Here is a 24,102-nt window from a genome sequence, read left to right as displayed (position 1 = left end):
AAATCTATTGAAAAAAGTTGAGAATTGTTTTTTAATGGTTTTAGAAATTACCCAATTTTCCTCATGGAGTGTTTGATGTGTATATGTATATCTATAGGTGCATTTAGTTACAGTTGATAAATTAATTAATTAAATAACAAAACATAAGAGTTCAAAAAGGATAAAATTTCGATATTATATATCAACGTCTCCTTACTATTATTCCCTAATGAATTGATGTCACTTTGTCACGGATTTATGTCTGTAACACACAGATAAGGCATAGATTCTGTATAAATGAAGAGACCAAGTTGCATGCGAGATGGATACGTGTACAATTTAATCTTACTTGTCGGCCCGTCACTCGTAAAGTTCCAATACTTTTCTAAATTGAACAAAACATTTTTTGGTTTTACATGCAAATTAAAAGAACTTATTCGTAATTACACCCGCACGACGAAATTATATATAAGTAGACATAGAGTAAATATATACAGCATTATATAGAAATACTGTAAATCTTGTCTACTTCTATTTTTTTTGAATTCAAGAGCATGTTTGATGGGTATCATCAGTGATACCGTAACACCAATCTCAAGAGCATTTTTAAAATTAGTCGGATTTAATATGGGTTTCTAAGGAGCCCAATAGGATCGATAGCATTTTCGAATGAACATAAATATTTTGTAGTTCTAATTAGAATAGAATGTATAGCATAAGAAGTAAAAAAAATCAAAACTATATAATTCAAATCATAGTGAATTTGTATCAAAATTTTATACTTTTTATAAACTTCAACATCCAATACATTTATAATATTCTTTGAATTAGATGAACTATTTCTATATGTTTATAGACAATTCAATCACTATACAAGTGTATAAATAATAGCAAGTCTTTCTACCAAATGATACAGCTACATGAAAGAAAACAGAGAAGAAAGGAAAGAAATAATGTTCTACACAAATATTGGAGGGCATTACGATGCATGCTAAATTGCTAAGAGCATCATTATCAGGGGATTCAAATGGGTGTATAAAATATAAAATGTCTAAAAAATAAATCAAAACTAAATAAAAAAACGTAGACCCGATTACAATTTTGGACATTAAAACAGATTTGGACTCGTATATGTGTCAATTTTTGGTTGGTAGAGAGTATGAAGAAGAATTTCGGCTCGTGTTTTATCAGAGAAAAGAAGAATTTTATACAACTCCAAAGAAAAGCATCAATGGTGGAAGAAGCTTGCTTGTGAGATTATATTCAACGTCGAGTGAAGAAGCAGTGAACCATAAATCGAAGAGACAGAGAGAGCAAGCGAGAGTGAGAGAAAGAGATACGTCATACGTGATTGTTTTTGTGTGTGTGTTTTGGCTTTTTGGCTTTCTTCGCCGATTTCAAGAACGGCGTGAATCGACTTTTCTCCAGATCTCATCTTTTCAGTGTTTGATTCTCTCAAAATCTGCAGGCGAATCTAGATTTGTCATATCTCGTTTTCGTTTGCACGAGATTTATATCTGATAGTGTCGGTGTTCAACTTTTCTCAATTCAAATGGAGAAACCGGAGAGCGAGAAGAAACGGCGGTGTCTGATGTCGGTGCATGGGCTATGAATGTAATCAGCTCCGTTGGAATCATCATGGCTAATAAACAGCTCATGTCGTCCTCTGGTTTCGGTTTTGGCTTTGGTAATGTAACTCTCTAATCTATCTATTAATGTTAAGTTGTGTTTTGTTCTAAATTAATCAGTCTCTGTGATGTGTTCTAATTTTAAGTCTATGTGTTATGTTTTTTGATCAAAGCGTATATTGTGTGCTTCTTGTTTTCTTTTCAGACTGATTGGCTAGCATGAGCATGAAGATGTGAGATGCAAATATCACCTTGTCAAGCATAGTTTGTGTCTCCAATTTTGTAAAATTTTTTGACACATTTTTCAAACATTTAGTTTTTAGACAATCCATGTATGGATCCTATCATTGGACAATATTAACAATTAATCTCTTTCAAAAGTCTAAATTGTAGATTTTCTATTATATAAATTATAAAGCTTGTTTGGATATTTTTGGACTCCAGGCATAATCGGTAAAGTACCAATTTCATTAGGAATTTCACATATGTTGATTTAAATGGTCTCATACTCTCATGCAAGGCCAGCCTTTGCGACATAGCCTTTTGACTTGCTTTTGAGTTGGCAATTGTGAAATACAAGTTTTTACAGAATCGAATCGAATCGAATCAACAATGTAAAAGTAAACATGTCAAAAAAAAAAAAACATGTTTTGTTCTCGTTTAGAACAGTGAGTGAGCTGTTAATAATCTTTTTTATGGCGAGAAGTTCGAGAAAAACCCATAAAGAAATAATGAGAAAAAAGTCAACAGAAAAGGTTGGGAGTGGGAGAAATTGGTAAAATGATCGTAAATTGGTAATAAGCGTTGACGATTGCACAGAATGACAGTCACTATCTTGTGCATCCACACTTCCACTTGCTTGGCACTGATGTGACATACGTGGCACCACGCTTTGCACACGTCATCCCCCACTCCCGCCTCCTTCTCTGACACGTGTCGTAATCTACATGGTCTCTCTTCTGACCTGGTTTCATCATCTCCGCTTTCTAAATATATATTATATAAGTTACGTATATATATCTATTGAGAGATTTGAGAGACAAGTAAAATCAGTTTGGATAAACACAACTAAACACTCACAATTGTCATTTCTTTATAAATAAGACGGACACGAATCTGTAACAGAAGCATTTTTAAGATTCTTTAATTACATCAGACAGATAGATATGAGTTTCGTAGTTCGTCTTCTTGTGTGTCTCTTATTGACGCTTACAATTACATCTCTAGCCCGCAACCCTGTTTCCGTTTCAGGTTCGAATCTCATCTCCTTGTTTCCTTCTTTCGATTCAATCACGTTTGCCTGAATGATTTCGTTTGGTTTTAGGTGGGTTTGAGATTTCTGGATTCGAAAGAAGGAGGTTGTTGATGGTGAACGTTGAGGATTACGGTGACCCGTCTGCAAATCCTAAACACAATCCCGGTGTACCTCCGTCAACTACCGGCCAACGTGTCGCTGGAAGAGGCTGACCTAATGTTTTAGTTAACCAAGAAGGAAAGAACTCGTCTTGTTTACATCTTCAGTTTGTCTGAGATCAAATCTCACAGTTTCTGTAACTTTCTCTAGTCTGTTTATATAGATATTTCTCGTTCTCCCAATACAACTTCAATTTTTTTCTTGATAATGGTTAATGGTTATGACTTGGTACCTTATTTTGCCAATTTGTGTCTATGCAAAATGATTGAATCAAAAGAGTAAACTCTAGTTATATCAAGGTATGCTACATCAACAGCCTAAATGGGATGTAAATTCAAACATAAAAACACTTTTGGCACATGAGATTGTAACACCATCTCGTGTTAAAATTCTTGTGGAACTTCACGGAAAGGTTCCAGCTTTTCTATCTTCTGATACTACTACTTCAGTAGCTGCTACCTGCGAGTATGCTCGGTCTTGTTAGAGTTTTACTGATGAGATCTCTCAGCTCGATCTCTCCTGGGAATCTACCTTCTTTCAATTTAGAGAACACCTGTCATACAAGCACAAGAGATTTTAGTACAAGTACTGTGACAGATCTTAACATATCTGGAAATCATCTTGAACCATTGATAGTGGTTAAATTACTAACCAGTTCGCCGTTGCAGTGAACTTCAAAGGCGCCTGAGCTTTGAAGGTAAGACTGTAGAAAGTTTCCGATAAGCCAAGTAGAAGCCATGGATCCAAATCTGTTGGCCCTCAAGGAGTGGAACCAAGCAGGTGGGTGCGTTATTCCAATCATGGGAAGGATACGATCACCTGCTACTATCATACCAATAACTCCCATCTGAGCAACAGGCACAAACTTAGCTAGAAGGCGTTTTGGTGCTGGAGGTGGGTAATTTGCGAGAATCACATCTAAACCGGGAAAAGCAGTCTCCAACATCTTCTTCATAGTGACTGCAGTTCCCCTGCACATCAAAAATTGGAATGAACAAACCTTTAAAATATACAGAACACCAGTCACACTGTTGAAAGAGTTACTTATGCCTTTTGCGTAGAAGTTCAAAAGGTATCAGCTTTTAAGTAGCATACAAGTATACAACATCAACATGAAATGTATGTTACGAAATGTTACAGCTAAGAATAAATCTCAAAAGAGTATTCAATGAAGTCATGTCATTTACCATATTCATATATAAGAAACAAAATCGGGGTTTTCAGGTTTTAAAGCATCTAAGAATCATCCCCAACCAAAGTTGATCGACCACACATCTCTAATCTAAAAATCATATATATTTCACCTTGCAGCTGAAATGAATCCTACAAAAGAACGAAACCTCAAGAACTTCAAATGATGTAGCTTATATCAATAGTCAATTGGAACTCAAAAATTATATACATGCATACACATTGCAGCACGAATAAGTCTTGAGACAAAATCAGTGTCAACAACAGTTATAGAGATGTAATTACTGTTTGGAACAGGTTTGCTGATATGCAAAACCTCTTAATAGTTTCATGAAAACAAATCTCAAACTGCCTAATAGCAATGACTTACTTTTTGAAGAAACTGAAACTTATCAAAATGCTAATTAGGATGTTCATGTATCTGACTACGACTAAGCAATGACCTCAAGCATGAATCAGATCATTCTTATGCAGTGTCCGAATAATCCAAGTTTTCTTTCTCACCACGAGAACCTTAGTAGCTTGCTTTAGGTTCTCTGACTACACTAGAGTACTATAAATCCGATTCTAAGTAAGAAAACAATAGAATCAAAATCGAATTTTTCAATCTTGATTACAAATCTAATTAAATCTCAAAGTAAGAAAAATCGAATTACTTGTAAGAACAAGAGACGCAGAAGTTGATCTCTACTGTATTTCCATATCCAATTGCTCCTAAGCCATTTGTCTTCTGCAAAACAATGGGAGCTGAGAGATCAAAACCGAAACCAATAGAAGTGAAATACACGAAAATATAAAAGAAATTTAACCTGTGAAGGAAAATCTAGGGTTTCAGGGATGATTGCAGCAGGACGATGCTGGTGAGGGATATGCGGTGGCTGATGAGGACGGTGAGGCTGAGGTTTTGGAGGCGGAGGAGTGAAAAGGTTGAAGAGATCCGAACAAAATAAGAATATAGGTAGACCTAACAAGATCAATTGTGCTCTGTCCATGGCGGATATTTTGATCACCGATTAATTCACAGTCAAGCGAGAGAGAGGACGACGGAAGTTGTGTAAAGCGAATCGGAGAAGAAGGAAGGAGAGAGTCTAATAAGACTTGTTTGCATGCTGGAATTTCACTAACCTGTTTATTGTTGACGTCTTATATTTTGAAATATTTACTTAAATACCCCTGTGTTTATATTTTAATACATTTACACCCCGCTTAAATTAATTGAAGTAATATAAAGCCCACCGAAAAGTGTCCAAACGGCCCAATCCAACAATTTTTAACTGACAGTTCAGTACTCAATTATACTACATTTATGTTCGATTCTAAAACTCGAATCAGGTAAATAATCAAAGGGAAATTTGTAAGAATATTACAAAAAAATTTATAAATTAAGAAACTAACACCTAATAAAAAAAGGTTGATATTCTTAATATTTTCTGTATTAATCACAATTTTGCCCTTGTCTCTTTGTCCATTTCTCTTCTCTGTCTTTTTTTTTTTTTGGTCAAAGTATCTCTGTCTTTCATGACACATCCCATTTTTTTCCAGAATCTCTTTCCTTTTCCGATCTGCTACTAATTCTCCCTCTTTCATTAATGCAAACACCAATCCACCACCAGCTCGTCTCTTCTTCATATGAAACTATTTCTTTGCTAGAAATTAAAATCCATAAATCCATTCAAATCGATTCGCGTCTTTTTGCATCCCAATAGCTCCGACAACCACCGTAACCATCACGAATGATTTATAAATATAGTATAGTACAACATTCTATTCCTATATATCCTAGATAGTACAACATATTTTTACTTATAAACACTATTCACCATTTTACAAATTCACATCCGATTTTAAAAATTCAAACTATGAAGTATGTAGAAAAAGAACATACATTTTTGTCTCATAAATTTGAGAATTAGAATCTATTTTTTAGAAAAGATATATAGCAAAAAAATATAAATGGGTGAAAATTAATCTAAGTGTTAATAAACTCTCTCTCTTCTTATCTTCCATTGCTCGTTTCATTCAACCAAACCCACATTAGACATTTCCACCAACAAATCCACACCAAAATTGTCTTTTTCCAATCCTTACATGTTATTTTCTTAATTTATATACATACGATGCTATATTCTTAATTAAATTATCAAAAGTCGCTAGTGTTGCAAATCACCCATAATCAAAAAGAAAAAAAAAACAAAAAACAAAAAAAGTGGCAGAGGTTGTTATACAAAAGCGGCACCGGACGACATGAAGTTCTCCGGGAATTGACTTGTCAAAGCGCGTGCAGTGCACAGCGTCTCCACTGTTGTCTGTTGCTCTAATGCTCTCTCAATCACAAAAAAGTAGAACAAAAAAAGCTGATTGCATTTTGTTTTTGACTGAGAATGTTAGTTCAAATTCTAGATCCCGCTCTGAGTTTGTTCACACTTTTTGTTTTGCTCACTCAACCGAAAAAAACTAAAGACAAAAGTTATTTTCCTTCTGCGTTACTTCTCCGTTAGTTTCGAGACACTGACACTATAGACCATGAAGATGAAGTCATCGTCTTCTCCGGCTAGTTCACTCTCACTCGGCTCAAAGACTCAGTCTTTCGGCTGTATCTCTCTCATTCTTCAAAGATTTCTCTGTTCCGGCACCTCTTCGACCTACCCTTCTGATCAAATCACTGAACCCAGTTTCAAGTCTCGTGATTTCAGCTCCGAACCACTCAGAGCCAGAGGAGATGAGCCAGGAGCTGTGGCGAGGCTCATGGGTCTGGACTCGATTCCCGTAATTGACAAAAGCAGAGTCCTCTCAAGGAGCAATTCAGTGAATCATTTGAAGAGGGACAACGATGAGATTCAGGGAAAGCATATAAGAGTTAAGTCCACTCTGGAGTATGTTGAGCTTGAAGATGATAATTTCTTCATTCTCAGCTTCGAGAAGGATAAATATGATAAGGGTTTTGGAGAATTGAAGCAGCTGGGAACAAGAAAATGTAAGAATAGACGAGAAACAAAAGAGAAACAGAGCGAAACAGAGAATCAAACACACATAGAGGGTAAAGAGAACAACATCAATGCAATGAACATTTCACCAGGACGCGAGAGGCTTGAGATTGGAGAATTGAAGCAGCATAGAAAGGAGAAACGTAAGAACAGAAGAAAAAGAAGGGAAGTTAAGTTGAGACAGAAAATTAAGAAGGATGATTTGATCAAGAGCAACGATTGTTGGTCCAGGGGAGAAAATTTAGTCAATTGTGAAGTGAGATCAACGAACGAAGAAGAAGAGTGTGGAAGCTGCGATGATTCGAGCCCTGTCTCAGTTCTTGATTATGACCGGTTCGCTGGTGTTCGAGTAACTCCATCACCAGGTTGGTAATTCTTCAAATTCAAAATTGCATTCTCCTTTCTTGTGTTATTAAAGCATACTTGTTTCCTTGTAACAGGAAACACCTCAAGAAGACGGTTATCTTCAGAACTCGAGTCCAGTAAGCGTGAGGAAACTATTCAAGAAGATAACATCACATTGACGAGTAGATCAAGAGAGTCGGAGATCCGACTTCATGGCTACCAAGAGATGTGGCTCGTGATTTGCAAACTCACTGTATCTGACATTGAAGGTTCAAATTGGGGTTACGGAAAAGCTTCAAAGTTCGAAGATTTAGAAGGAAACATAAGCGACGATATAGTCTTAAACATCTTAGATCAACTCTTAGAAGAAACAATTACAACACTTTCACTAACTTCACAAGTGTAAAATTAAACATTTCTGCCTTCCAAATATATTATTTCTAAACATATATATTCAGAGTGATCATTACCAAGAAAAAATAAATCGATTACTCATTGTGAATAGTAAAGAATCAAGGAAGTGAGGTAATTAAAGGTTTCTTTGGTTTTGAAACCTTTTCACCTCTGTTTTTCTATGGAGACAGAGAGAGAGAGAGAGAGACAAACAAACTCTCTTTTGCCCCCAAGAATTTTCTTTTTTATTCTAAAAAAAAATAACAAAACATTAAACAAATAAAATGTAATAGATTAGCAACGACCTCTCGGAATCTTTCTCACTTTGCTTCTTGTGGAACGGTTAATGAAAGTTCAAAACTTTTGATTCAAGCCACGGTCTGTTCTGTCTCCATGTATGATTGCTCCATCCAAACCGGAGCTAGTCTTGTCTCCTGTGGCTCTTTCACCAGCGGCTCTACCCAAGAGACATCTGGCTCTTCGAGCCCGGTCCCTTCGCTGGTCAGCCTTGATTCCATGCCACCGGCTCTAAGACGGAAAGAAGTGGATTTTCTGAGCTTCTGTAGCTCGTCTCCTTGGACGCTCCAGTCAAGTTTTCCGTCCAATGAGCCCCAATCGTTTAGACAAGTTGTAGTCATGGAGGAGATTGCGGGATGGTTATTCCATCCATTGCTGCGTTCTATGAAGCTTTGGCTTCGCTGTTTAGCAAATTCAGCCGCTCTTGAAGCCAATACTGTGGAGGTATCCATTGAAAACAGAGAATTGGCTCCCACAGGTGATGAAGAAAGACTGTTGGAATGCAGCTGCGGGTTAATGACGCTGCGTCGGATCTGCAAACCCGATGTATTATCCTCTGTCCCAAACATATCACTGAGACTATTCACCGGGCTCATTGCTCCTCCCGCAAGCCGGTTCATGCCCTTTCCGGAGAATGGAGATGACGCAGCTGACATGGGCGTGTTGTTCCATGTAGTCGGAGAAGTAAGACTTTGCATCTCTTCAGAGAAATCGATTTCTCTTGCATTCAATGCAGATTTCAATCTGCTCCCTGGAAGCTGCAAGGCAGGAGGGGTTATGTTAGGCCAGTTCATCCACGTTTTTCCGCCACCCATTGGAGAGGATACGCCGTTAGGACTCAAAGGAGGTGTGGTTGATGCTCCGATAGGAAGTGGGCTAATCGGTCCCATGTCGAAAGCAGACGAGGAATTGCAAGATGAGAAGGAAGACCGCGGGGAAGGAACACCCGATCCAGTTGAAGGGTACAACGGCCGCAGTTCTTCAGGTTTATGGGCAAAGAAACAAACTCGTCTCGAGCATTTTGTCTCGTCCTTGCAGAGACGGGTCCGGTACTGAGCTGGGTGAAGCCAGCACTCAAAGATACCATGAGCATACTCACAGGTATCACCTCTGGAACAAGACCCTTTCCGGAATTCAGGACACGGGACACAACTGTAATGGTACTTCCTCGGATCACGCCTCCTAGCGTTCTCACCCGGATGAACAAACGGACATTCCGTCCAGTCGTGCGAGTATGCTCTAGAGCACGGCTTGATCTTAAAAGCATACATCCGGAACTCATCCGTCCCATAGATACCGTTCTTGATATCTGGAAGCGTGGGATCAACTGGATACTCCTTCCTCTCCGAACCCCGAGGAGGTGAAACAGAAACCTCTACCTCTACCTCTACCTCAACCTTTCGCTCTCCTTCTCCTTGCCCATTAACTTCATTCAGATCATCATTTCCTTTCAACAAACGCTCCAAAACCTTCATCCTCGCGCTAAAAACCGGACTCAAACACGGGAAAATCATGTCTCCAGGCTTGTTACCATAAGCATCACAAGAATCGGGATTCGCAGAGCCCTTCAGCAGAAGAGTAACGATCTCAAGGCTATTCGCAGACAATCCAGAGACCGCACAGTGAAGCGCCGTGGCACCATCAGAGCCACAAGACCGGTTCACGTCAACAAGACCAGTACTAATGATGTAATCAACGATATCTTTGCTTCCAAACAAGGCAGCGATCATAAGAGGCGTCCTCTCCTCAAAACCCATCTTCTTTGATCCTAATCTCCTCCCATACCACAAAGCAGAGCCATCAATGCTCTCGAGACCTTCTTTTTCAACTAGAGACTTAAAACCTGACAAATCATTGCAGGCTGATGATTCTAGCAGAAGAGAGAATTTGAGGTGAGACAGCTCATCAACTCCCATGGCAAAAAGCAACAATCTTTTCCCGCTCGATTGATTTCACTGCAAAAAATAGAAGAAATAAATTTTGAAAAGGATGAATCTTTTTTTTCTTCTGATTAAAAAGGTATTATACATAAACATATTCATAGAAAACAGATTTTAAAACAGCAGAAACGATTAAGCTAAGGAGAGAAGGAAGAGTTTGTTAGTTTGGGATACAAAGTTTCCAACTTTAAACAAACCAAACCAAAAATAAACACCAACAGAGATCCATAATTAACCATTTTTGCAACATCGAAAACTAATCATATACCCTTTTTTGTTAACTCATTTTCCAATCAGCAAAATCAATTAAAAACTGCAACTCTAAAACAAATCGACATATACGGATTCAAGTGAAACTAAAATATCTAGTGACTAATCAATCTATAAATGGTGCACTCAAAATCTCAAGTTCATCGTTTTCTCGAATTTTTTTCCAGATTAATCAAAGAAACAAAGAGAAAAGATTTCTACCTCTGAGAAATTGATCACAGAGAAAAAGCTCTCTTTTCTCGACCAACACCACCAAAAACCGCTCTTCACTTCCTTTAAACTACTCAATTTATTGAAAAACTTTTTTCCTCTAATTATGTTTTTTTTTTTCTTCTTCTTCCTCTCCTTGTCACTTTCTTCTTAAGGTCAAAATAATAGAATTTTTTAAAAAAATGAAGAAGCTTACACTAAATAATAAAACAAACCTCCATCTCCATCATTCTTCTTCTTCTGCTTCTCTCTCGTCATTTTCTTTTTTCCTTTTTATTTCTATTTTATTTATTTCACATTCAATTTTAATTTGTAGAGTTTATTTGTAAAGTCTGAAGGAAATGAAGGTGTACGTAAGACCTGACACAGATGATCGTACCTCATCGGTTTTGTCACGCTTCACGCGTTTTTCCGGTTTTTGGTGGGATGACGTGGAAACCATGCATCGTCAGCATGTTTTTAAAATGAGCTACTTACTTTTTTTCTCCATTCACGAGCTAAAGATAAAACTACTGCCTGTTACATAACCACAGCTTTGTCACCGCCCCAGAATAATCCAACATACGCCAAAACACAGAATCGGAACCGTCTCGAGTGGGTTTTGCTAGATAGCAACTCTTTTGTCGTAGCCTTTGATTTGAGTTATTCATCAAAATTAATTATCATTAAGTTTTTAGATAATTGAGATAATTATTATAAAGTCGAGAAATTGACCTTTATGTTCAGTTTTTTTCGGTCGACAATTCCAACAAAAAGACGATTAGGTAATACAAATATCTTACGAGACTTAAATAATGCGTATTTAAATTCGGTAATGGCAAGAATTCGAACAAACCTGACCAAACTTTGTATTTTCTGTCGCTATTCTTGTATTAATATATTAATAATTATTTATTTGGTCTGATTAGAGATAGTGGTACGTGATCCATGACAATGTTGTACCACTATATACTACTCCCTTTTGTTCCTTGAAATTTGATGTTCTAGTGTTTTTACTTTGTTCCACAAAGATTAATTTTCTAGATTTTTTTTATTTTTAATTAATTGATTTTATTATATCGTAGATTTCAAGACGTCATGATTAACTGTTTCAGATTACTATTGGTTCATAGTTTATTAAAAAATGTTTAATAAAAGTAAATAATTAAGCAATGATTGTTTCTTAAGAAATGTGAAATCTCTAGAAAATCAATCTTCTAGAAGCAGAGAGAGTAATATGTATTAAAAATAATACTAGAATATTGCAAATATATAAATATTTGTTTTTGAAACGACTACTGTTTTGTATTGCAACCACACCAAATGCAAATGCATGCAACCGAACCCATCAATGCTTTTTGCAGCGGCATTAACGAAGCTGCTCCACTGGCTCTCTCACATCAGAACACAAACCCATTTAACTACTACTATTACTTTCTCTTCTTCTACAATTCTATTCTGTTTCTTTTAATTCATCATGAAATTGTATTGTTTCACTTGATGCGATGGATAACACAAACACTGTTGGGTTTCCAATGTATAGTCAATATTTAATTTTTGTTATAAGTCACTCAAAGGACAATGGTCTGAAAAATGCTTAAAACCGACGGTCAGGATCTTGTATTGTAGGAAGAGATATATTAGTATTACTTTAATTTTGATAATAAAGCGAAAAAAAAGTAAAGAAAAGTCTAAGTGTACCAATAGAAAAAGGACCCACAAGAATCCATAATCTGACTAGAATGAATGGAATAAGAAGCATGGGGGACCTACTGAAAACGACTAACCATTGCTATTTTATTAGCCGACGTCGCTGACGACAAAACGCAAATGGCAGAATCTTATTGGACAGACCATCTTGACTTTTATGGTCCTTAATGCAGTGAATTATCCTCTCTCCGACTAGGCGCCAAGCACTTCTGGGCCAGAAGAGTCAGATAACGACACCGATGCGTCTATACGAGGATAATGATCTGTTTCAAAGCCCATAATTGAAGACCTAGGTTTGGCCCATTAGTTCGGCTTCTTGATTTTAAAAGAAGGATGCCGATTTCTTCTCCCTAGACATAAATTTAAAAAACTGGTACTAGAAAGCTAGTATCTTCACAAATCACAAATAATAATCTTATGATTCACAACGAACGAATCTAAAAGTGTATGTAGCTCTTGAAAACATGTTACTATGTTAGACGATACCGCAAATGATTCCATAATTGAGAATTCCACAGGCATTAGAGTTATAGATGATAGACGGTTCTACATGTACCACAATCTTCACTTTTACTTGCACTAGATCATGACAAATATTTTACACGAGACACATTTGAAATCTGTAGATAAGTTTGCCTCCATTAATATTCATAGTTGCATATTCTGAAAACCTAATTCTTATACTTCCAAAATTGATTTTTAAACAACCAATATACAGTATCAGTTTATACAACAATAACAACTTTCCATTTGTGGAACTCTTCTGATTAATTGTTGAATACATAAAAAGTGTAACCTCTAAAATCAGTTTTATTGTATTAAAATGTATTATTTGTACTTAATATAAATTTCACTGTTGATACAAAAACTAAACTAACTAAATCACTAGTTATGTCTATTTGTAATTAGCTAAACCTGAACTGAGTTTAAAACCAAAACTGCATGAAACAAAAAAATAGCCATTATAGTATTATACCATATATATATATATAATTGCTACTTATTTGAATATTTGTTATTTAACGCGGTATAATTATACGAAACAATAAATGAATAGTTAATAACGTTTAAAATACTTTTTATACTGTGCAAAGACGTAATTTCAAATTTGATTTTTTATTCAAAATTATAATACACATATATCAACAACTAGTTTTTACAATATAAAGTTGTTAACAAAAAAAAGCGCGGTTAGCTTTCGAATAACGTGAGTGAGAAGAAAGTTCACCCATCTTCTCTATTTTTTTGAGCCTAGAGGCAAAAGTTAGAAAAATCATCGCGTAAATCAGAAGAAAGAATGTAGTATTCTGTATTCATCAGCTATATCTCTAGTTGAACAAAAAAAAACCAAGGAAAGAATGAGAATCAAAGCAGAAAAGATGAGCAAACCTAGAATTCATGGTGTCGGAAGATACAATCAGAATATAATTTGGAAAGAATCGGAGGAGCCGGTGGATAAGAGTGAAAAACAGAGTGAAGAGAGTGATGAACAAACTTTAATAGACAAAAGGAGGACAAAATAAAGAAATAAGAGGGTGAAATGGGTAAATTGTGATTTTTAATTAGGAAAATAATGTAGTTTACCAAAATTAAAATTCCCATTCTTTTCGCGTGTATCAAAAAAGAAAAGAAAATCAATGTCCTTATTAAAAAATAAATCCCCATGTTTAATTGGGGGATTTGACTAAATAAAGCTGCAGAGTACAGCGTTGCTTGGGGAGAAAGCTGCTACTCACACAAGTACCTCCCAAAATCTCGTCTTTTACCCACAATATCTTCTCTTCAATCGTCTCCGAGCTCTCTATCGCAAGACTGCGTTTTTGTTTTTTTTTTCCTCAAAATTTCTCACTCGAAGCTTTCAATGCCAGCGCCGGAGGAAGAAGAGCCGATATTCGGCTGGAACAGCACCGGTGGACGAAATCTCCGCCGGAAAAAGCTTCTCGTCGGTGATAAAATAGAGGTAGGTAAAGCCATTGCTTGTTGTTTCCTCCCCCGAGTCTTTCGTTTTCACCATGGGTTTTTTGATTGTAGGGTTTATAGGGTTTTTCAGTTTCTCAATTTCGAGGATTTTTTTGGAGATTTTTGATGAATTTCGGATTTTATTTCAAGGTTTGGGTTTGATCTTGGAGCCTAATTGGTGGATTCGACTTTTGTGAAAGCTGCATTGTCTGTTTCTCCATTATAATCCCTTTTGGTTCTGTGTAGCTTTTGACAAGTGAAGCTTTAAGATTTATTTAGTTTCCATTCTTAGTGCAAAGTTATATCTTCCTTTTGGGGAGTTTTATCTTATCTGTTTTGGTGAAGTTAATGTTGCTTATGCTTCTAATCCTGGAAATTAATTGTTTTGCTTGTTTAGGTAAGGAGTCTTGAGGAAGGGTTTCTGGGTTCTTGGTATTTAGGAACTGTTACTTCAGCGAGAAAGCGACGTCGGCGTTCTATCAGATATGATAACATTCTGTCTGATGATGGTACTGATTCCCTTGTGGAAACTGTTGATGTTTCGGATGTAGTAGAAGGGTTGGATGATTGCACTGATGTTTCTGATACTTTCCGTGGACGTTTAAGACCTGTGCCGCCAACGCTGCAATTTGGTAAGTCGAACCTTGCGTATGGGCTTTGCGTTGATGTGTTTTTCAGTGAAGCTTGGTGGGAAGGTGTGCTCTTTGACCACGAAAATGGTTCTGAGAAAAGGCGGGTGTTTTTCCCTGATTTGGGTGATGAATTGGATGCTGATCTTCAATCTTTACGTATTACTCAGGATTGGAATGAGGCTACAGAGACGTGGGAGTGTCGTGGGAGATGGTTGTTTCTTGATTTGATTGAGAAATATAAGGAAGATAACTATCTCCCGGTTTCGGTAAGGCAACTTTGGTATGACATACGGGACAGGATTGGTTTTGTAAGAATCCAAGAATGGACTTGCTCTACTAGGCATTTATGGGAAGATTTGATGCTAGAGGTGATTGAAGATAATCTTAGAATCACCATTCACCAGTTTCTTCATGATTATGACGCTGAAATATACCCTCAGTTGAAGCTCTTAAATGAAGCTTCTAAGGCGGTTTATGAGACCAATGCTTGTCTCAGCAGTGTGCTAGCGATTGCTCCACAAGAACAACAATTTTCCTGCATTGACAAAGATTATAAACCGGCAAGCCAGAGATGCCAGTCCTTGTCTGTCTTGACTTCTGCTTCTGGCATAAGGTCAGATGCGAGTTACATCAATAAGGCAACAGAAACTTCCAGCAAAAAATCTACTGCCGCTCATAAAAAGATGATACTACACAAGAAACCTGGAATCTGGCATCCTTTCGATTGTCTTGCTAAATCAGGCCCACAAGCTGTGTCGAGCTTTATCAGGTCACCGTTACCGCCAATGGCCATGCGTGTCAGGATGCATCTTAAGTATATGGGATGGACCATAGAACATATGGTAGACGAAGCTGGAAGGCAAAGGTTTCGCTACCTCTCACCAAATGGAAGACTAACAGAGCATTCTCTTCGTCAAGTATGTTTCAGATTGAAACAACGTGATGAATCCCTGACTACTCCGGGGATGGCTAACCCTCCTTCTCTGTCTTGTGAAAACCAGACGTATAACACCCAGGAAATAAGGTGTATTGTTTTGGCATTGCCTGCCTGTAATAGAAGTGTCGCTCTTGGTGAAGGAATGAAGCCGTCTACTGATACCTTGCTTGAGTATGAAACTCAAGGAAACGAGGAGGTCTTCACGAGGGAAAGCCGCAATTTCTGTCCCAGAAATGCCTTCCCGGGTCAGAAAAAGACACTCCATGTTAGGCTCGAGCCAAAAACAAAAGCTCAAGGCATCATCCTAAGGTTGAAAAGTAAGCGTAAACAGAAACCTAAGAAGGACGAAGTGATTGTAGGTTTGCAGAATGTCAATCTGAGCATGAGAAGGGGGCACACTTCAAGAAGGTTAATGGATATTAAGAATCGAGTAACTGGTCGTAGTAAAACCCATGTGTTAAGATCAAGCAAAAGAGTGCAACGGGTAATAACTCCCATCTCAAGACATCACAGTCCACGTAGTATTCTTTCCTGGCTCATTGACAACAATGTGATTCTACCAAGGGAAAATATACGATACCGTAACCAAAAGGATGACACTGTGATAAAAGAGGGGAAACTAACCCGTGAGGGTATAAAATGCAGTTGTTGCCGTAGAATTTTCACCATAAGTGGCTTTGAAGTTCATGCTAATGGTGGATCCTGCAGAGCAGCAGCCAATATCTTCCTGGATGATGGAAGATCTCTTTTGGAATGCCAAGTAGAAGCCTATGAAACAAGAAAGAAAGCACAACCACCTGATATTCTGAAGATGAAATTGCGTCAAGGGGAGAACGATGTAATTTGCTCTGTTTGTCACTATGGCGGTAAACTGATTCTCTGTGATGGATGTCCATCTGCCTTCCATGCAAATTGTCTCGGGCTGGAGGTTTTATCTTTTTCGCCAAACTTTCACTAAGACCGTTATTGAGATTTCACAGGTTTTTTCGTGGTTTCTGAACATGTTCTCGTTGGAATTTGTAGGAAGTTCCAGATGGTGACTGGTTCTGCGAGTCATGTTGTTGTGGTGCATGTGGACAATTCTTTCTCAAGGCTACTAGCAAATATGCCAAGGAGGAAAAGTTTATCAGTTGCAAGCAATGCGAACTTAAATGTAAGGAATACTTCCCTATGTTAATACAAAGGGTCAACAAGATATTTTAAATTATATAAGGTTCTCTTTTCTGTGCGGTTCATATAGATCACCCTAGTTGTCTGCGCTATGATGGTGCCGGTGATTCATTGGATACATTCTTGGGAGAAAAGTGGTTTTGCAGCAAGGACTGTGAAGAGGTACATAAATTCCAATCCCATGTTTCATTTATGTTTGTTAACAGCCATAAGAAAACTAACTAAGCAGCGTAAAAAACAAAAATGCTGCAGTCAAGATAATATACTGCATGTCATACTCAGCATTGCTCTTACGTAAAAAACTGTAGATATTTGTAAATCTCTGTGAGCTTATTGGAAAACCGAGAGAGGTGGGCGTGGAGAAATTAACTTGGAGACTGGTGCAGTCCTTTGAACCAAATATGTATGGGGATGACGCTTATAAAATTGAGGCTGTGGCAGAAAATCACTGCAAACTCAGTGTTGCCCTTGATGTGATGCATGAACTTTTCGAGCCTGTAAAAAGACCTCATGGTGGAAGAGATCTTGCTGAAGATGTTATTTTTAGCAGATGGTAAGAGACAAACAATCAATACCATAAAGAATTACATGTAAAAGCCTTATAGTACATTCTTTCGCATCAGTCTTCCTAACTCTAAGAAAACTGCAGGTCAAAATTCAAACGTTTGAATTTCAGTGGATTTTACACAGTACTTCTAGAAAGGAACGAAGAACTGGTTACTGTGGCTACTGTCAGGTAAGCTTCTTAAAGCTTATATTACAGAAACTCCAGAATCTCGTGGCCTGTGTAAACCTCTATTGAATTGTTAGCCTGACTTGTTCTGTTCGTTTTCTTTTCAGAATTTTGGGGAAAAAGGTTGCAGAAATGCCCTTTATCGGTACTAGATTCCAGCATCGCCAGCGTGGGATGTGCCGGGTTTTGATTAATGAACTCGAAAAGGTGTTAGTTTACTATTGAAAACTGAACTTTCACCTTCGGCTCAAGAAGCTTTGTTTGCTTACCCTGAAGACGTCTTAACTGTTCTCTTAAAAATGCTGTGTTCTCCAGGTGCTCATTGACTTGGGAGTTGAGAGGCTGGTCCTGCCTGCAGTTCCATGCGTGCTGAACACATGGATCAACTCATTTGGATTTACAAAGATGACAATCTCCGAAAGAAAAGAATTTCTTAAATTTACCTTGTTGGAATTCGGACGAACAATATTGTGCCAGAAGATCTTAATCAAGAGCAGCGTGGTAGATCCAATTCCAAGTACAGGTTAGTGCCCATGTTTTGCTTTGTTTTTCTTTTCCAAATGAGGTCAGTCCCCATGTTTGCTATGTTATCATTACAGACTGTAATCTTTCAAACTCAATCATCTTGAATAATGTTTTAAAACTTATCGTGCAGTGTCTCAAGGTGAACAACACTGTGACATCCTTAGGATTGAAGACAATTCTGCTTCTGATGATAGATCAGATTTACATATGTAATATAACTGTCTAGAGTCAATCTTTAAATTATAAGATGCAGATATGGCAACTGTTCAAGTCCAAAGATGATGAATTAGGCTTCTGATTGTAACTAGAGAATCCATGAATCTTATAAATGGTCATAGCTTCATACAGTTTTTAACTATTTTCCGTTGTTTTCAGGGAAATAAGAACACATGAAGAAAGGTTGTTGAAAGAGAACCGTATTGTAAAGTTTTACTCACGAAGAAAGTCAAAATGCATGAGGTTAACATGAATTACGAACACTCCAAGGAGAGGGCATCATCAGATACAAAAAGGTCTCCACCATGAGTTTTGTTCAGAATCTTGGGACAACATCAAAGGTTGAGATTTTACGATTAATGTTTGTGTATAACAATCTTAGGTTGGAAAACAACCCAAATGTGTTAATTTAAGAAAAAGAAAAAACACAAAAGAGTAAGGAACAAATGCTTACCTTTCTTCTGACACTTGATATATATATTTATTGTATGAAGTTGGAAAGAGGTAACATGTATGATTAAGCAAAGTATTATATGCCTTCGTGAATTGTGATCATATATTAATAGAAAAAAATCATTTCAAATTTAATTGCTATCAATTATAGGTTGCGTTTATTATAAAATCTAACTAATCATGTGAACCTGCAGAAGAAGAAAAGAAATCCATTAAATCCTTCACCCAAAATATATAGCTATGTCTTTTGCAATGTTTAGAATATTTATATAAATTTATCATCACCCAATAATACAAAATTTGAAATTTGTAAAATATTTACACAAGTAAGAGGACCCACGTGAAGACCCATACCCATTTGCACAGACACACACCGATGAAAAAATCAAAATCTCAAAAAACTTTCTTTCTTTCTAAAGATATTTCTCCATCTCTCAATTATTTTACAGCTTCCTTTTTTTGTTTTCCGCGAAAAAGCAAAAAAGATGGGTTCTCTTCTTCTTCTTGGCATCTCAGTCTCCGCCATTTTCTTTCTGTTGCTTCAACAACCAGAACAATCTTCTTCAGCCATTATACTGAGCTTGAAGAAACGCCATGGAAGCTCTGGTAGTAGTGGTAACCAATACAGTTCAAGCAGACCATCAGCTGGTTTCCAAGGGAACAGAAGCACGTGCTCTCTCTTCCTCGGCACGTGGGTTCGTGATAACTCTTACCCTCTCTATAAACCGGCGGATTGTCCCGGCGTCGTTGAGCCTGAGTTCGATTGTCAGATGTACGGACGTCCTGACTCTGACTACCTCAAGTATCGATGGCAACCTCAGAATTGCAATTTACCCACGTATGTACATACTTATCTTCTTCTTCTTTCTTGTCATAAATTTCTCTAATTACGTGGTTAAATCTTGAGTTATTGCGTTATTTGTAATGAGGTTCGTTGTCGTCTGAAATCTGCAATTTTTACTGAGCTAAGTTGTCAAAATGTATTCTTTTGGCAAACCCATTTGAAAGGATTCTACTTTAAGATTTTACGATTGCTCAAAATCAGGTTTTTGAGAGATTCTGTGGTTTTAGTGTTTTGATTTCTGGTCTTTTACAAATGGATTAGGTTCAATGGTGCTCAGTTTCTGTTGAAAATGAAGGGCAAAACCATAATGTTTGCGGGTGATTCATTGGGGAAGAATCAATGGGAGTCGTTGATCTGCCTCATTGTTTCATCTGCACCGTCCACTCGGACCGAAATGAGGAGAGGCCTCCCTCTTTCCACCTTCAGATTCTTGGTAATAATGCTCTATTCTTCTTCAATGTCTCACATTTTGTATCTCAGGCTTTTATTTACAAGAAACTGTTTTTGATGTATAGGATTATGGGATAACCATGTCATTTTACAAAGCTCCGTTCTTGGTGGACATAGATGCTGTTCAAGGCAAGCGAGTGTTGAAACTGGATGAGATCTCTGGCAATGCCAACGCTTGGCATGACGCTGATCTCCTCATCTTCAACACTGGTCACTGGTGGAGCCACACCGGATCTATGCAAGGGTAAGTTACCACACTTCCAATGATTTGATTTTCTAGTGTGAAAGTCTCTTTATATATGTATTGATCTACTTGTGAACACAGATGGGACTTGATTCAATCAGGCAATTCTTATTACCAAGACATGGACCGTTTCGTCGCAATGGAGAAAGCACTTCGTACTTGGGCATATTGGGTCGAAACTCACGTTGATAGATCCCGAACACAAGTCTTGTTCCTCTCCATTTCTCCAACACACGACAAGTAACTTACTCTCTCTGGTTAGATTGAATCATTTGTGTCTGATGTTTTTGAAAGGAATGTCTTGACACCATTTGTATATATTTTGTGATTGATCAGCCCGAGTGACTGGGCGGCATCATCGTCTTCAGGATCCAAGAACTGCTACGGAGAAACAGAACCAATCACAGGAGCAGCTTACCCAGTGAGCTCCTACACAGATCAGCTAAGATCAGTGATCGTTGAAGTCCTTCACGGGATGCATAATCCTGCTTATCTTCTCGACATAACGCTCCTCTCTTCACTCAGAAAAGACGGTCACCCGTCAGTCTACAGCGGTCTCATTAGCGGTTCACAAAGGTCTAGACCAGACCAGTCTGCAGATTGTAGCCATTGGTGTTTGCCGGGTCTACCTGATACATGGAACCAGTTGTTGTATACGCTTCTCATCTATTAGCATCTTTTTAATTCTCCTTCAATCAAATTATCCGGTTAGAAATATTTTAACACATTTGAAGAGAGAATCTTAAAGATTAATCACGGAATCAGTCAATTGTATAAACTTTTTGAGGAAATTTTCTTTCTAATGATTATAATTTTTATGTCATGCAACAAAGCATATTAGTAACAACAACAAGATTAACCATGATAATGGTTGTTTATAAAAACGGCAAAAAAACATTATTGGGCTTCATAAAAACATATGGGCTACTAAAAAAGCCTATTAGGGTTTTCCCAAAACCTCTCTATTATAAATAGAAGAAATCCAATTACACAGTCTATTCAATTGTATAGGTCGATTACTAGGGTTTTAGCAGCATCAATCGAAACTCAATTCACTGTACAGCTTTCGTTTTATATTCTGTAATTTTCACTATTTTTGTATTGGGCTTGCTTTGGATCTAGTTTTATCACGGTTTTTGTGATAGTAAGATTGGCTTCATCAGATAGTCTATGTGGATTTGTTCGTTCCCATATGATTCGTTCCCTTGAAGCAAAACCAATCGTGTTGCTCTCGTTTTTATATAATTCTCCCTAATCTTCGGTGAGTTCGTATTTATACGATTTTGCTGGTGTGATGTGGGTGAACACAACTTAGCAACTATATATTATTTTTATTGGATTCTAGATTTTGGGGGTTTTATGTGTTTTTGGAAGAACAGTGATGAGTCAGTTTACAGACCTGTAATGATTGCGGTAATGATCGCATTATTATGAACATCTAAGGGACTGAGTTCTTCCTTCTTATTATTATGCTTTTCTGTTTAATTGGTTTTTGTTCAATCTGATAAGAGGCTGATGATGATTAGATATGATGCTTACTGAAATTTCAATAAGTGTGTTGAGATACTTTCTTGACTAGGACGGTCTGAGGCTTAACTTTGAATTTGAAGGAATCGTGTTTTTGTCTTTTGATTAAAATGAAATTTGTGTTGTGGATGATGATAACAAATATCAAAAAACAGTTATCCCTGTCTGAGGATTTTAATCCCGTTGATGATTCTTTTGTAATCTGACACAACAAATACTAGTCCATACCATTTTGGTTCTGTTTGTTGACAATTCATTTGAGATCCAAAATTATCGCAAACACGAATATGGTTCGACGACTCAAAATTATCACACACACGGCTACTGTTCAAATGTTATTATTGGTAGATTAGCGATTGAAACAATGCAGCTTCATCAATATTCGAGCAGTTGATCCTCTCCTCTTGGAATATGTAAATTAAGTTTTAGAATTGAGAGCTATAAATTACTTAACAAACATTTAAGTAACCTTAAATCCAATTAAACTTCTGGTTAAACATGGTCGAAGCCTGCTTGATGTAGTACCCAATTCACCCTCACGAGTCCATTGAACGTTGCTTTTTTTGGTGAGCGATTTAACAAAAAAAATAGTCTCGATTGATATTGGATTTTAGTTTTCTAGTTTACATGGAAGTATCCGACTTGGCTTGTTTACATGAAGTACGGAACTTGCATCGGTGAAGAGCAAGGACAAGTTCATCGTATTTTAACCATCCGACGTGGCAAATGATGTCATTTTGCCAAAATAATAATCAGTTATTCGTTGTGGCAAAACTGTAGAAAGTGTGGAAACAAATAAACCACCGATATGTTGCGGCCCTCAAAATGCGGATTTGGCTGTGGTTGATCCTGCGAAAGTCTCATGTTGTATGTTATTGGACATTTATTGTATCCAAATTTTCACAAATAATACATTATATATAGGGGGAACAAAATATTAAACCATAGAAGATTAGATATTTCAAGATTTGCGAATGGAAACTACGTAATAAATTCTCTCCCTTCTGACACATAGAATTTTGACAAAAACACCCCTACAACTGACACAATCTCTGTCGCAAGATACCATGTTTAAACGACAAGGGTTCAGAGCATTAAATGCTCGAAAATCTCTGTGGCAAGATCAGGGAAGATTGCGCCGGCGTTATGGGGAAGAGAAAGATTTTGCGAAAAGAAAATGATTACGGAGATACTTCTCGGTTTGTGGAAGTAGCAAGCATATGGGTTCATGTATTTATTACCGAACTAGCGCCGTTGCCAAGACCAGAACACAGAAGCACCATAAATGTTCAGATAACAAGTTAATGTAACGAAGAACAGAGGAGAGATTGGAAGATTCTGGGAAGCATTAAATAGCATCATTAAATACGATAAGGTATAAAACTGTCGTCTACTAACAAATCTCGTTCCTCTTCGTTATTGTTAGTGTGAAAAAATTCATGATGCTCGGTACTAACAAGGTTATGACTTGTTTTCCACAGGAAAAATATGGCTATGGTGGTGCGGTTGGTTAGAGGGGAGTGGAGAAAAGACGATGAAGGCTGTTACGAACATGTATCCGCTTTGGAAGGTTTTACGATGGCAGTTCGGCTGAGGGAGACAGATGGATATAATAAAGTTGTTAATGCGGTAAAAGAAAGATTGGCACTTCGCGATACAGACCAAATCGAGCTAAGTTATCAGTGGCCGTAGTGGATGATGGGTCCAGACTGGAAACGAGCAGACCCGATACACATCCTTAATGATGAAGATATGACGCTGTTCATGGCGATAAGGGCTGATCTTGAAGAGGTGCATCTGCGAGTTAAGGTGAGAAGGGGAGGGCTGGAGAAGAATGTTAATTCTTTCAAAAGCCATTTAGATCTGGGAGGATTGACATCAGAGGAGATATCTGATAAGTACTGGAATTCCGCGGAAACGAGATCAGTTTGGGATAGTGCGTTAACCCGGTTGTTAACGCGAAATGCAGCCGTGGACAAGCGTAGTACCAGCGAACTACAACAACAGGGAAACGAAGCGATTGAAGGACCAAGAAGACTAAACCTGAATGGAGGGGTAAGGATACAGGAGCC

General features: G+C 37.4%; 6 protein-coding genes, 1 long non-coding RNA gene and 1 pseudogene across 8 annotated transcripts; 6 read left to right on the top strand and 2 right to left on the bottom strand.

Moving 5' to 3' along the window:
* The first annotated feature begins 1,062 nt into the window (after nt 1-1,062).
* On the top strand, nt 1,063-2,037 carry LOC110224376. Its single transcript, XR_002328992.1, has 2 exons — nt 1,063-1,666; nt 1,813-2,037. It is a non-coding gene; the product is annotated as an uncharacterized LOC110224376 (long non-coding RNA).
* Nucleotides 2,038-2,625: 588 nt separating this feature from the next.
* On the top strand, nt 2,626-3,261 carry LOC9300661 (protein PSY1). Its single transcript, XM_002866236.2, has 2 exons — nt 2,626-2,858; nt 2,932-3,261. The coding sequence occupies exons 1-2, from the start codon at nt 2,774-2,776 to the stop codon at nt 3,072-3,074; spliced, it is 228 nt and encodes a 75-aa protein (XP_002866282.1). The 5' UTR covers nt 2,626-2,773; the 3' UTR covers nt 3,075-3,261.
* A 9-nt stretch (nt 3,262-3,270) lies between these two features.
* LOC9300660 (selT-like protein) lies at nt 3,271-5,345 on the bottom strand. Its single transcript, XM_002864538.2, has 4 exons — nt 5,022-5,345; nt 4,869-4,942; nt 3,674-3,992; nt 3,271-3,574 (listed from the first exon to the last, which is right to left on the bottom strand). Exons 1-4 carry the CDS (start codon nt 5,202-5,204, stop codon nt 3,467-3,469), a joined length of 684 nt encoding a protein of 227 aa, XP_002864584.1. The 5' UTR covers nt 5,205-5,345; the 3' UTR covers nt 3,271-3,466.
* A 1,037-nt stretch (nt 5,346-6,382) lies between these two features.
* Nucleotides 6,383-7,986, top strand: LOC110230055. Its single transcript, XM_021031933.1, has 2 exons — nt 6,383-7,561; nt 7,637-7,986. The coding sequence occupies exons 1-2, from the start codon at nt 6,736-6,738 to the stop codon at nt 7,945-7,947; spliced, it is 1,137 nt and encodes a 378-aa protein (XP_020887592.1). The 5' UTR covers nt 6,383-6,735; the 3' UTR covers nt 7,948-7,986.
* On the bottom strand, nt 7,976-10,893 carry LOC9302356 (zinc finger CCCH domain-containing protein 66). Of its 2 annotated transcripts, none has more exons than XM_021031917.1 (2): nt 10,643-10,893; nt 7,976-10,186 (listed from the first exon to the last, which is right to left on the bottom strand). In XM_021031917.1, the coding sequence occupies exon 2, from the start codon at nt 10,145-10,147 to the stop codon at nt 8,303-8,305; it is 1,845 nt and encodes a 614-aa protein (XP_020887576.1). In that variant the 5' UTR covers nt 10,148-10,186; nt 10,643-10,893; the 3' UTR covers nt 7,976-8,302. The 2 variants fall into 2 exon arrangements, with proteins under 2 accessions (XP_020887576.1, XP_020887584.1); XM_021031925.1 differs by having other exon boundaries at nt 10,867-10,890.
* Nucleotides 10,894-13,950: 3,057 nt separating this feature from the next.
* On the top strand, nt 13,951-18,299 carry LOC9302355. Its single transcript, XM_021011817.1, has 8 exons — nt 13,951-14,300; nt 14,697-16,796; nt 16,892-17,021; nt 17,109-17,200; nt 17,347-17,591; nt 17,688-17,774; nt 17,879-17,978; nt 18,087-18,299. The coding sequence occupies exons 1-8, from the start codon at nt 14,202-14,204 to the stop codon at nt 18,297-18,299; spliced, it is 3,066 nt and encodes a 1,021-aa protein (XP_020867476.1). The 5' UTR covers nt 13,951-14,201.
* Nucleotides 18,300-19,300: 1,001 nt separating this feature from the next.
* Nucleotides 19,301-21,327, top strand: LOC9302354 (protein PMR5). The gene is made up of 5 exons (XM_002866234.2): nt 19,301-19,803; nt 20,071-20,242; nt 20,325-20,503; nt 20,585-20,743; nt 20,840-21,327. The coding sequence occupies exons 1-5, from the start codon at nt 19,451-19,453 to the stop codon at nt 21,174-21,176; spliced, it is 1,200 nt and encodes a 399-aa protein (XP_002866280.1). The 5' UTR covers nt 19,301-19,450; the 3' UTR covers nt 21,177-21,327.
* A 1,793-nt stretch (nt 21,328-23,120) lies between these two features.
* The window catches only part of LOC9302353, a 1,876-nt pseudogene continuing 894 nt past the window's right edge, over nt 23,121-24,102 (top strand).

The sequence above is a fragment of the Arabidopsis lyrata genome (assembly GCF_000004255.2).
Source record: "Arabidopsis lyrata subsp. lyrata unplaced genomic scaffold ARALYscaffold_8, whole genome shotgun sequence".
Lineage (NCBI taxonomy): Eukaryota > Viridiplantae > Streptophyta > Magnoliopsida > Brassicales > Brassicaceae > Arabidopsis > Arabidopsis lyrata.
This window is presented reverse-complemented; position numbering and strand designations above follow the sequence as displayed.